The sequence below is a fragment of the Xenopus laevis genome, chromosome 9_10L (assembly GCF_017654675.1).
Source record: "Xenopus laevis strain J_2021 chromosome 9_10L, Xenopus_laevis_v10.1, whole genome shotgun sequence".
Lineage (NCBI taxonomy): Eukaryota > Metazoa > Chordata > Amphibia > Anura > Pipidae > Xenopus > Xenopus laevis.
In genome coordinates this window covers 79,185,269-79,197,783 of record NC_054387.1, presented here as the reverse complement: position 1 = coordinate 79,197,783, position 12,515 = coordinate 79,185,269, and the positions used below count along the sequence as shown (strand labels likewise).

The following is a 12,515-nucleotide window of genomic DNA, read 5'->3' as shown; positions in this document are numbered from 1 at the left end:
CTGGTTTGGGCAGTTTGTCATGTTGCATTGTTAAAGCACAGGTTCTCCCATGTGAATATAGACTAAAGCAGCACCAGGCACTCCCTCCTGGTGCAGGTGTCCTAGCGCTGGCGGGGGCAATATCTCCGACCAGAGTGCAGGCACGATTAGCCCGGACCTTTGGTTGGGGGATAATATTTTTGCCCAACAGCAGGTGCCCTTTAAATAAAAGAAAACAAAATACACATAAGTTCATTAATTCAGGAAAAAAGTTTATTCAAAGCAATAATGTACACATTATGCATAACCTCAACAATAAAAAAAAAAATCTGAAGGACTGTTAAACATTGCCACTTGCTTATTTCATAATAATAATAATAATTATATTTAAAAAAAAAAAAAAAAAAAGATTCTTAAATGTAGACCACGTTACTTTTTCTTCCTGGTATTTTTTTTTAACACACATTTTACTAAATCATTACATAAAAGCTGTCTCCAGTCAGGTTTCTGTCAGTCAGCTGAGGGTCATGTCATAACTTAGTCTCTGTTCTGTAGAAAGAGCACAATACAGTTATGAACAATAGTTATCTATCAGCACTTACAGGTATGGGATCTATTATCCGGGATGTTATCTGGGACCTGAGGTTTGCCGCATAAGGGCTTTTTTTCTGTAATTTGGATCACTTGCCTTCAATTTACTAAAAACAAACATTAAATAAACCCAATAGTTTTGCCGCCAATATGAAACCATGCACTTTAGTTCAAGTAAAAAGTACTGTTTTAGTAATAGTTAAAAACCACATCTGAATTATTTGCTTATAATGACTATGGGGGATGGCCTTCCTGTGATTTAGAGGTTTATGGATAATAGGTTTCCGGATAAGAGATTCCATACTGTATTACCATTCACCAAATGCATTAGCCCATATGTATATTATGAGTCAATGTATTGGTTGCCCCAAAACTCCCCTCATCCTGTTGAAATGATTTCCTATGCCAAAGGCTTTATAATTCTTATTATTATTATTTTGGAGCCTCAGTAGTGTTTAAAATTTCTGCTATTTGAAGCACCCATATATAATGTGTAAATATACATTTATAATGTGTCTCTGGTCTTCTAATACTGTGTTATATCTACCGCTCACCCGCCACTTTACTTTTGCTGCAATGATGGTGCTGGTCCTCCGTAGACCCCGGCAAGGTCCCTCAGTAATAGCAGTAAATTCATGGGTCAGCACACACACTATATATCTGCAGTCGGGGAAGGGGCCCCTCTTTATATTAATATTTCACCACAAAGATCAACGTTTTGGGGGGTTCCACCTCCCTTCATCAGGATGAAGGGAGGTTGAACCCCCCCCCCGAAATGTTGATCTGGTCTTCTAGTTTCCGGAATGACAATACAGTCAGTTTCCAAAAGAACAGTTTAAGAAATGTTAATATGTGACATATTTTTTACATGGAAAACACAAACCTTTTTCAAGGACTCCTATTCTATGAATAGGGGACACATAGTAGCCACGCTGCAAGCGCTGGTGTCTGGCACACTCAGATCTCAGTCTAAATGCACAGGTCATAGCTATTGTTGTTTGTGATGCAGCAACAACATAGCCACAATCTGGCCTTTCTTCTTTAAATAGGACCCCTATTTTAAAGCAAGTCAGCCTCTTCAGGGTGTGTTCGATCTAGCAGAGGTTTGCACTATGGCTTTATATACAAATGAACACAAATGCCCATGAATAAAGTACATGATGCGGCAGCAGAAAGTCTTGTATTATTATAGGATGACCCCAATATACGGGTGTTAGACTAGGTAGTGCGGACCGCATGTAAAGTCATATCACACAGCAAGGCATACAAGCTATGTGAGACATGCATGTCTTCAGAATCTGACCTTTAAAATTACTTAAGTTGTATTAATTCAGTGCAACATTATATGCACAGGTAAGAATGCACCTTTGTGTACAAAAATGACCAATTAATACATTTTCTTTTCTCTTTGAGGACTAATACATTTCTAGATCACTCTAGTTGCAAATGAATCTCAGCATAATGCTAATTAGTGCCAGAAAAAAGATACTGCCAAACTGATCAATATGTCAAGGACAGACTTGTTCCTCATCTAAATAGGGTGGACACAGGCATTGTGTAAGGCAGGTGGTTACATAATGGGCACAATGACTGAAGCAGAGCACGGGTTTGCACTGGTAGAGCAGGTGTTTGGACTGGTGGATCAGGGGATGCTGGATTTGGTTGGAGCAGGGCTAGAATCAACCAGGCTGGGAGAATAAAAATGGGGCTGGATACATTAACCAGCAATATTGTCCTCCAGGTCAAGGAACTGTTTTTTTGTAGCTAGCCACTTAAATACCAGCAAGATGTCATTTTTAACACTAGAGAATACCATCCAGGATGCAGCATCCTTCCAGCAGCAGAGAACTGGCAATCTGGGTGGCTAAGTGGCAGATAACACTGAAGTTGATAAACTTAAAGTCATGCACCTGGGATGTAAAAATATCCAAGACACATACCATTAATGAGACTGCACTAGGCAAATACATTATGGAAAAGGACCTTGGAGTCCTTGTAGATAAACTTGGCTGTAGCATGAAATGCCAGTCAGCAGCTTCAAGAGAGAGCTGAACAGCAGCTGCCCCATTAATTTCCAGTGGGTCGCTATGTGATATGTGATGCTGTGGCTGCTCTGCAGTGTGCAACTCCATGTGGGGAACAAGGTAGCTGGGAAAGGAGAGTGGAGGGGAGGAGAGGAGTGAGCAGCTACCAAGCTCGACAGAGTAGGAGACAAGCGAATAAAAATCACCGAGTGAACAGCAGCTGCCCCAGTAACTTACGGTTTTAACTTGCGGTTTTAGAAAGAAGCCTGCTAGCAGGACATTGGAGCGCGCACGTAAGTGCAGATCGCCATATAGCCTTTTTAAAACAAACTGGAAGTGAGATTTTGTTGCACTATTTATGTATTAAATATTAAAGAGAGTTAACTTTGTCCAGGATAGCAGTATTATTGGAGTAGGGAGGAATGGATTTTTTACTTAAAAATTGTTTAGTGTTACTTGTCCTTTAACCAAAGAAGTAGCTAGAAATGTTGTATATTATGTTTTGGGCTTCTGTACCAGCCCAAGGCAACCACATCAGGGATGATCTGTGTCTCCAAAGAATGATTTTTCAACCTCAAATTGAGGAGGTTTCAAACAAGATGTTTTGCCTTCCTCTGGATCAACTAGAAGTTAGGCAGATAGAGATATATATAGAGATATATATATAGAGAGATATATATAGAGATATATATATATATATATATATATATATATATATATATATATATATATATATATATATATATATATATATTTATTTATTTATTTATTTTTTTTTTCTTAAAGGTTATACTTGATGGACATGTGTTTTTTTCAACCTAATTTACTGGGGGTCATTTATAAACACTGAGCAAATTTGCACCTGGGCAGTAACCCATGGCAACCAATAAAATGATTGCATTCAGTGCTTAACCTGCAGCTGGCTGATAAAAGCTAATCACTGATTGGTTGCTATGGATTACTGCCCAGGTGCAAATTTGCCCATTGTTTATAAATGACCCCCGCTATGTTACTTTATAACAACTACTCCAGAACTATAGGTGTAACAAGCATTGCTTCAGCATGAACTACATACTGCAAATTGCAATACTCAATTCCACATCTCTCACCTTGCTCAACTCTGATTTTGCCCATTTTCACACCTTGGGGAACATTTACTAAGCTCGAGTGAAGGATTCGAATGAAAAAAAACGTTGAATTTCAAAGTATTTTTTGGGTACTTCGACCATCGAATAGGCTACTACGACCTTTGACTCAAACGATTCGAACTAAAAATCATTCGACTATTCCACCATTCGATAGTCGTCTGTCTCTTTAAAAAACACTTTGACTACATACTTCAGCATTTTAAACCTACCGAGGTTCAATGTTAGCCTATGGGGACCTTCCCCAGCACTTTTCTACGTTTTTTATGATCTAATAAAAATCGTTCGATCGATCGATTAAAATAATTCAAATCGTTTTGATTTTTAATCAATCGTTCGAAGTATTTGTGCTAAAATCCTTCGAATTCCATATTCGAAGAATTTTACTTCGAGGGTCGAATTTGAGGGTTTATTAACCCTCGAAATTCGAACCTTGATAAATCTGCCCCCTTATGTCTCAATCCTGTCTCCTGTTAGATTGTAAGCCGATTTGGGCATTCTTTACATTTGTACTAGTTATTGGCGTTTTTTGTGTGATTTACTGTATAAACCCATTTATGTACAACGCTTAGAAATATGTTGGCATTTTACAAATATTTATGAATAATTACAAATAATGTTGGTAAATCAGCTCCTCAGGCATTATTTTTCTCCCAACGTGACCTTAATTTAATTTCACTTCCAGTCTAGTATCCCAAAAAAGGCACAGGTTACATAGCAGATACATCCAATAGATTAAAACTGGTTTAGATCTATGTGCGAGAACTAAACTCGTATTCTACAAAGCGTATCTGTTATTTTACCTGTGACATTTATGGCAAGGGGACATTGAGCGTGGGCTTTGCTGCTCTCAGCCTGAAGTGGATCCACTCCATGATCCATCTCAATTGAGATGCAGAGCGGAAGTGAACCCAAATACGTGAAAAGGAGGCATCTACGGGTTGACCTCTGCTGTATGTGACTACACGCAAGCAGAAGCAGCTCAGATGAATGGACCAGGGGCATAAAGCGGATCTGCTTTTTCTCAAAAACATGCAGGGTGAGAGCAGCAGAGCCTACACTCTGTGTGCCCTTGCCCTTAAAACTATTTCAGTAGACCCATGGCTACATAGCAGCGTATTTATATAAAGTAGTAGCAGTGATTTGAAGCAAATGTACCAGTTTTACTAGCACAGAGCAACAGTGCCCATTATGTAATTACTTATCAATAAAACCAATATAAAATTAACAAGTCACATCTGAATTAGTGCTGGTATTATGAGGAATATTGTCGCCATTTGTCGTAGAGGCTTCACTGTCATGTCCTATTTGTTTTTACCGGGCAGTGAAGCACGTTAAAGTTACAGGGTCTTCCAAGATGGTGGTTGTCAAACTCTGGAGTTGCCTCCTAGGGGATCCCTATGTGGTACATAATGAAGTATAAAAGCATTGGCAAATCTGTATTTGCATTCTGATAGGGAGCTGCCATAATGCTGTAGCCCTGTAAATGTTTAGTAGAAGCAGTGGTCATGTACTTACACAAAGCCACACTGACTTTCCAAGCTGTCGGCAAAACGCACAGAAATGTGCAGACTGACATTACTTGGCAGCAGAGAAAATGTTTTCTGCATCTGAATAAATAATCAACTCAGTTGCATCAGCTACTAAGACAAATGTACTGATAATCGGAATTATTTACAAATTAGCCTTATATTGTGACATGTATGTTATATATATTTAGTATACTGTGCGTTGGTCTCTAAGCTTAGGTGCTGACAGCAGCACAGAGCATGTGCAGTGAATTAGCAGAAAAGAAGATGGGGCATCTTTGGAGGCATGGTATAGAAGCTCAAATCGTGATGTACACTATTTCTGCCTTCATTTTTTAGATAAGCTTTAGTTCTCATTCACTACAGTTTATTATACTACATATAATAGCAACCGTTCACCATTAACCAGATAAACTCTATATGAAGTAGGGCCCTGTAAGTGTTTTTTTTAACCTTTCTGGCTCAAAGCACTTACCTGATATAAACAAGTTCAATAGGTCCTCTGTCTCTTGTTGGACTCATCTCTGGGAGAATCTGCCTGCATCACTTTCAGCTTTACACCATTTACCATCTTCCCATGTAAAACTGCAATAGCATCGTTGGCACTGGAGACATCAGCATATCTGGCATAGCCAACATTTTTCCCCGGTACAATATACACTTCAATAAGATTTCCAAAACGACTTATGGAGAGAGAAAACAAAGAAACAGATTCAGTAGACATGCATGTCCCTAGGTCTGGGATATTGCTTGTCATAAGCATTCTCTAAAGACACAGAAAACAAATACAATCTGCAGTGCTGGGCACCATTAAAAAAATAATGAATACCAGTGACAAAAGCCTGCAAATACTTATACATTACCAGAAAGCATCTTCCATTATATCCAAAGGTAATGGATGGGGGTTGAACACAATAAATAGCCTTTCCTTTGACTGTGCATCACTTGGAGCTTTCTTTTTGATTGATGGAAGAGCAGCGTCAGTCTGGAGCTGAGATGTAACAGGGGAGCCATATGCTCGTTCAAAAGGCTGCAGACAAACATATGCATCTTAACTCAAGTAAACTACTGTTAACTAAGGAGAGTACCTTCTGTCATAAAGCAAAATCCAACTTCCTGCTTTTCAGCTCTATAACTGAGTTAGTCAGCGACTTGAAGGGGGGCCATATTGGACATAGCTGTTCAGTGAGTTTGCAATTGATCCTCAGCATTCAGCTCAGATTCAAAAGCAACAGATATGACCCATGTGTCCCCCACCCTAAAGTCACTAATTGGTTACTGCAGTGGAAACCAAGAGAGCTGAAAAGCAGGAAGTAGTGTTCTGGCTATTATGTTACACATCCAGTCACTCCAGCCTTTATACATTACATTTTTGCCTAACTATATTAGAAACATTTTTTTATTTTGCACAGCTTATCCATTTAACCAGTTTTTTATTTTTATACTGAACAAATTAATTTAAGTCTCTGAAACAGTGGAAGATAGGGCAGTATACAAGGGCCTTGATATTGTCAAAGGCTAAAATTATTCAGTTTGGGGGGCTGGCTTTGGTACAATGAGCATGTGTGTGTGTAACACTGTGCATGTTATATACCCAGAGTAGGGTGAGGGAGATGTCAACTAGATCTAAATGCACAGTAAAGATTAAAGAAGCATTAAAGGACCAGTAACATCAAAAAAAATGTTTAAAAATTTGTTAGTGCACAACGAAAAATAAACACCAAGACAAATTAAACTTTTAAAAAGCAAAGCCTTTATTAAGAAATAACTTACAGAGAGTCCACTTCCTGTCCTCTTCAGAAACGGCGAAAAGGCGACCATCCATACTGCAGCGATCAATTTCTCCTCCCTGGCTATTCACTGGCAGGCATCCTCCTCCCTGCAGCAGCAGTGTCTCAGGCTCTTCTCTCCTTCCCCATGCATCAGCTTCCCTCCTCCGCTCTCCTCACCTCCCTCTCTGTCTTCCCTCCTCCCTTACTCTCAGACAGAGAGACATGCGGCGCCGGATTACAACCCAGGCAGAACAGAAAGGCGCACGTTACAGGCTCTCCTCTCCTTCAGTGAGCGACCCTTGTCTGAGCCCTCCCCTCCCACGTGGGAACTGGCCTGGGATTAACCCTATCGCTGCTGATGCACGGTGAAGAGGAGAGCCTGTGACACTGCTGCTGCTGGACGCCTGTAACGTGCACCTTTCTGTTCTGCCTGGGTTGTAATCAGGCGCCGCATGTCTCTCTCTGAGAGTAGGGAAGACAGAGAGGGAGGTGAGCGGAGGAGGGAAGCCGATCCACGGGGAAGGAGTGAAGAGCCTGAGACACTGCTGCTGCTGGACACCGGGAGGAGGATGCCTGCCAGTGAATAGCCAGGGAGGAGAAATCGATCGATGCAGTATGGATGGTCGCCTTTTCCGAAGAGGAAGTTATTTCTTAATAAAGGCGTTGCTTTTTAAAAGTTTAATTTGTCTTACGAATTGTTAAACATTTTTTTTTGATGTTACTGGTCCTTTAATGGTGAATGGCAACACACCTGAAGTTACTTTCTCATTTAAGTTTGGACCACCCTTGTGCTTTAAGAAATAACCAGATCTGAGCACATAAAACACATATTTTATGTAGAAAGGATGCTGGAACATACTGTGCTTTTCTTGGACAAACTTTTAACTAAAACGAAGTGAGTAAAATTTTTAAAAAAAGTGATATTATACACACCGGTGCTGTAGGATAATGCTGCGAAGAGCCCCATACCATTGAACTGACCTGAGCAGCCACCATCTGTGAAGCCATTTTTCGAAGAAGTCTGAACATTGAGAAAATACATTATATGAACATTATATGGCCAACCTTAAAAAAGCATGTATTCAGGAAATGCATTAATTAAAAATATAAACCAGTACTTAAAGGGGTTGTTCACCTTTGAGTTAACTTTTAGTATGACATAGAAAAGTAGTATTCTGAGACCATTTGCAAAAGGTTTTCATTTTTTATTATTTATGGACTTTTAATTATTTAGCAGCTCTCCAGTTTGCAATTTCTGCAATCTGGCTGCTAGGCGTCAAGATGAATAATAAACAATTAGCAATAACAATAAATATGTAGCCTTACAGAGCATTTGTTTTTTAGCTTTTGAAAGTCAGAAGAAGGCAAATTAAAAAATCTATTAGAAAAAGTTAACAATAAAGTTGATTAGCATTGGCCATTCTATAACATACTAAAAGTTAACTTAAAGGTGAACCACCTCTTTAAATGTAATGTGATAGTGTTTATATAATATAATGTTTATATAATCCTAATGTCTCAATTGTACCCTAACCTTTTAGTTTGTAAACTCTAATCTCTAGGTCCTTCTAACCCTATTGTACTCTGTAATCCTTGTCTGTTATCCACCATTTATTCCCTGTTTGCTATAACTGCAGTAAAGCACTGCGTATCTTGACAGCGCTATATAAATAAATGATGATGATAGTGTTCTCTCTTTTGAAAGATTTTGTTACCTTTAGACTACAGACAAATGTAGCATTTCTCTGATGGCATATTTTAGCTAGCCAACACCCCCAAGGCCTCCCGTCACTGACATGAATGGACACAACTTGTCCCCTTTGTCCCAAAAATTCAATGAGTTGCTATTTCAACTTTCAAATTTAATAAAAAGAGACATATAAACAATGGGACTAAGAAGTGTCATTATAATAGTAATTTCCTGTCCCAATTAGGAATCTATAGCAGCGTGGTTAAGTGGGACAATCATGTATTGTAGCATGCCAATCCTGGTTTTATATGGAGGAGTCCTTAAGCAAACTTGCGGCCTTAAAAATTTCAGAAAGGGACTATACTTGGACAGTCCTAACATTTATATCTCAATGTAAGCATTCAACACTGAAAAAACCCAATGCACTTACTCAGAGCCATCTCCACCATCATTTAAGTAAGTGACTCCAAGACGATTTCCAGGAGGATACTCAAAGCCATGCAGCTTGTACTTGGCATATATAGCAGATGATATGTTCTGGTATTGCACAATAGCATGGCCTAGCAAAAACAGAAAACACAGTTGCACAGGCAGAATATTTTTATGCACAGAACATTTTCAAGTTATTTATTAGCTCCCCATTTATCTCAAATTATAAAATGTTCTAAGAAGAACAGATAAACAATTAACACTCTAAGCCTTTTACAGAAGGACTTGGTAAAATCTCAGTGCCTGGCTGAAACAAATCTAAAAACTTTAGGTCAAGTGACCTAAACATTTTTTAATGTGCTACACATGCAGACTTTTTTTTACCCCTTCCTTATCCTAGTTTGCTTATACATAGTAAGTAGGGATGCACCGAATCCACTATTTTGGATTTGTCCGAATCCCCGGAATCTTCCGCAAAAGATTCGGCTGAATATCGAACCGAATCCTAATTTGCATATGCAAATTAGGGGTGGGAAGGGAAAAACTTCCTTACTTCCTTGTTTTGTGATAAAAAGTCACAAGATTTCCCTCCCCGCCACTAATTTGCATATGCAAATTAGGATTTGGTTCAGCCAGGCAGAAGGATTTGGCTGAATCTGAATCCTGCTGAAAAAGGCCAAATCCTGGCTGAATCCCGAACCAAATCCTGGATTCGGTGCATCCCTAATATTAAGGTTAGAAATTGGTTCAGGATTAGACCAAACTGTGAAATATGGAGAATCAGGCCGAATCTCAAAAAGTGGATTTGGTGCATCCATACAAACACCACAGCTTTTCACCATGTGATTACAATAAGAACCTAATAAAATTTTTACCAAAGCTGTTATATGGATCTCGCTGGACCTCACAATATTCAAGACCAGGAATCAGATCAAATAAATTGTGCACTTGCTCCTGAATCATTGGAAGTCTTGAAACAACGATGAGCCTCTTGGATATGGTCTCCTGTGTTCTGGCATCTGCATTTTTGTCGTAAGATGAATAATCATACTCTGTAAAGCAAAAAACATTAAAAAGAAGTTAATACGTTTACGGTTTTACATGGGCCTATTTAGAGCATTCTGTCGACCCAGGTGTTTTGCAGTTCAGAGGTCAAAATGCTTAAAATCTACTACTCCTACTCCTTTCACAGTGCAATTTCATGCAGGCAATGATAATCACCCACATGAAACTCCACAGGGCATTTTAAGTTCAACACTGAGGGGTGATTTAGAGCATTTTGTTCACTACCCATGGAACTACAAAACCTTGAGGTGTCAATAAATCCAAATTGACCCAGTTGCCTTTAACTTTAGCATCCAGTCTACTATGATTCACATTATTATTCAAATAGAATAAGCTAACTGTAATAGCTAAACGATGAGTGTTTACACTTGTATCGGAGTTAAAATATAGAGCAATGCAAGTAGGCTTGAAGAAGCAGTTAGTATGACTGGCTTAAGTGCCCATGTAATTGCAGTACCTCGCTCCCTCTTCCTAATCAGGCCTAATATTCCAGAATCCTCCAGCCAACACCCATACACATTATCCAAACGAGAATACTGACCATAAGAAAACACAGTGGCAGCAGCAGTGTGGTCATGCTGTATCAATGCTTCTTGCCTTGCGCTGCTGTGGTAGTCGTTCTCTGTGACACCTCCACCACTTCCACCTTTGTTCTTAGGCTCAGCCAAAATTGCCTTAAAGCCTACAAAAACACACACTATTAGGGATAGAATTTACCATCAGGAGTATATTTTGGCTACAAAAACAGTGCTCCTTTCTAAGCAAATGCCTAAAAGAATTCTAGCACATTTAATGTGCTAAAATAAATTGAAGACAGAAGGTTGCATGATGTTTTTTTTAACAGCGTTCTCATTCTGAAGCTTAGGGAAACATGGCATTTCTTTAATAATTAAATATATAAAGTAGCACTTACTTCTGTCACAGTTTTCGATAGCCAAAGCAGCCTGAGAGGGCTTCAGGAATCTCACATATGCCAAACCCTTACTTTCACCGGTACTCTTATTTTTAATAATTAAGCAATACTCGATGTGTCCATATTCCTACAGATCAATTGAAAACAGTATTAAGTCCTCAGCACACTGTCATTAGTAACATACATTTATACGGATAATGAGGAGAGCACCAAACAGACTAGCTTAACTGGTTGTTAAAGGTAGATTTGTTCTATAAAGTGTCGGTAGTCTATTCAGCAGAAACACAGTGAGAATGAATGATTATATACCTTAAATTTTTGCTTTACATCTTCTTCCGTGTATGACTTTGGAATCATTACAAAAATTCTTGTTAGCTCTTCATCTTCAACATCTCTGTGATTTGAAGAACCTCTTGACTGTGCAATGAACACCTAAACAAGGATTTGGCCTCTGAATTACTACAGTGCACATAATCTATAGCAGATGCTATGTGAATCAGTAATAAGGGTTTAGTCAAAATCTGACTTTGAGCTGAGCTAAGCGGTGCTTATCCCAGTTTAGCTGTAGCACATATAAGCCCCTGACACCGCACCAGGTGCACACACTCTGTATAGTCTATATAAGAAGCCTGTATAGCAAGGACCTAGAAAACCCCACCTTTGCCTCTGCAGCGCTTACCTTTATGGGTTTGGTGCTCTCACTAAGGCACCGGCCGTGCATCTCTTCCATTGCCCTACAAGCCTGCGAAGACTTGGAGTACTTGACAAACGCGATCCCTTTAGACTCCTTTGTCTGCTTGTCTTTGACCACCCAAATGTCCTGGATTTCGCCGAAATCGGAGAACCTTTCCCTGATCAAGTCCTCTGTCGCATATTTGCTGACCACCAAGAATACCCTGCTGTTCGGGGGGTCGTCCAAATTGCCCACCGAGGGGCGGAATCCGCTGCTGTCTTCCATGACTGACCAAATAGCGATAACAAGAGAAGTGTTTGCGCTCCAATTGGAATACGAGTGTTTACTTACACAGCTTCCGGCAACGCCACAAGCCCAGCGATACTCAGAATGTCCATTGGCTGTTCCTTATTAGCGCCCCCTGCAGGCGGAGGAGCATCGTGCTACGCCATATCCGGATAGAGTACGTTAATTCTAATAGTAACAAAATATGACGTATGACGTTTATTTGCTCATGTGTTAATGCATCGCCTGTTGTATTCATGGATGTATCCACTGATCTGCCACACATCCCATAGCCTGTATTATTTATAGCAACAGCACACATCTCTCTCTTACTCGCTTGCTGCTAGTGTCCGTTCTTTTTATGGGAAATAGCTAAAATGGAATACTTTTACTCGTCTGAGGGCGCATTTGCTATAATCC

At 39.5% G+C, this 12,515-nt stretch overlaps 1 protein-coding gene across 3 annotated transcripts; it reads right to left on the bottom strand.

Moving 5' to 3' along the window:
- Positions 1–377: 377 nt before the first annotated feature.
- rbm45.L (RNA binding motif protein 45 L homeolog) lies at positions 378–12,239 on the bottom strand. 3 transcript variants are annotated; one of them, XM_041575849.1, is made up of 10 exons: positions 11,817–12,239; positions 11,447–11,569; positions 11,138–11,264; positions 10,766–10,906; positions 10,035–10,211; positions 9,161–9,290; positions 8,022–8,061; positions 6,132–6,298; positions 5,744–5,951; positions 378–528 (listed from the first exon to the last, which is right to left on the bottom strand). In XM_041575849.1, the coding sequence occupies exons 1-9, from the start codon at positions 12,093–12,095 to the stop codon at positions 5,759–5,761; spliced, it is 1,377 nt and encodes a 458-aa protein (XP_041431783.1). In that variant the 5' UTR covers positions 12,096–12,239; the 3' UTR covers positions 378–528; positions 5,744–5,758. The 3 variants fall into 3 exon arrangements, with proteins under 3 accessions (XP_041431783.1, XP_041431782.1, XP_041431784.1); XM_041575848.1 differs by having other exon boundaries at positions 7,974–8,061; positions 11,817–12,235; XM_041575850.1 differs by lacking the exon at positions 11,447–11,569 and having other exon boundaries at positions 7,974–8,061; positions 11,817–12,238.
- Positions 12,240–12,515: the final 276 nt, after the last annotated feature.

Coding starts and splice junctions, on each gene's coding strand:
- rbm45.L (XM_041575848.1), bottom strand. CDS start 12,095: ATGGAAGACAGCAGCGGATTCCGCCCCTCGGTGGGCAATTTGGACGAC. Junction 11,265..11,446: donor ATGTAAAGCAAAAATTTAAG/GTATATAATCAT, acceptor ATTGATCTGTAG/GAATATGGACACATCGAGTA. Junction 9,291..10,034: donor AGATCCATATAACAGCTTTG/GTAAAAATTTTA, acceptor TGTTTTTGCTAG/GCCATGCTATTGTGCAATAC.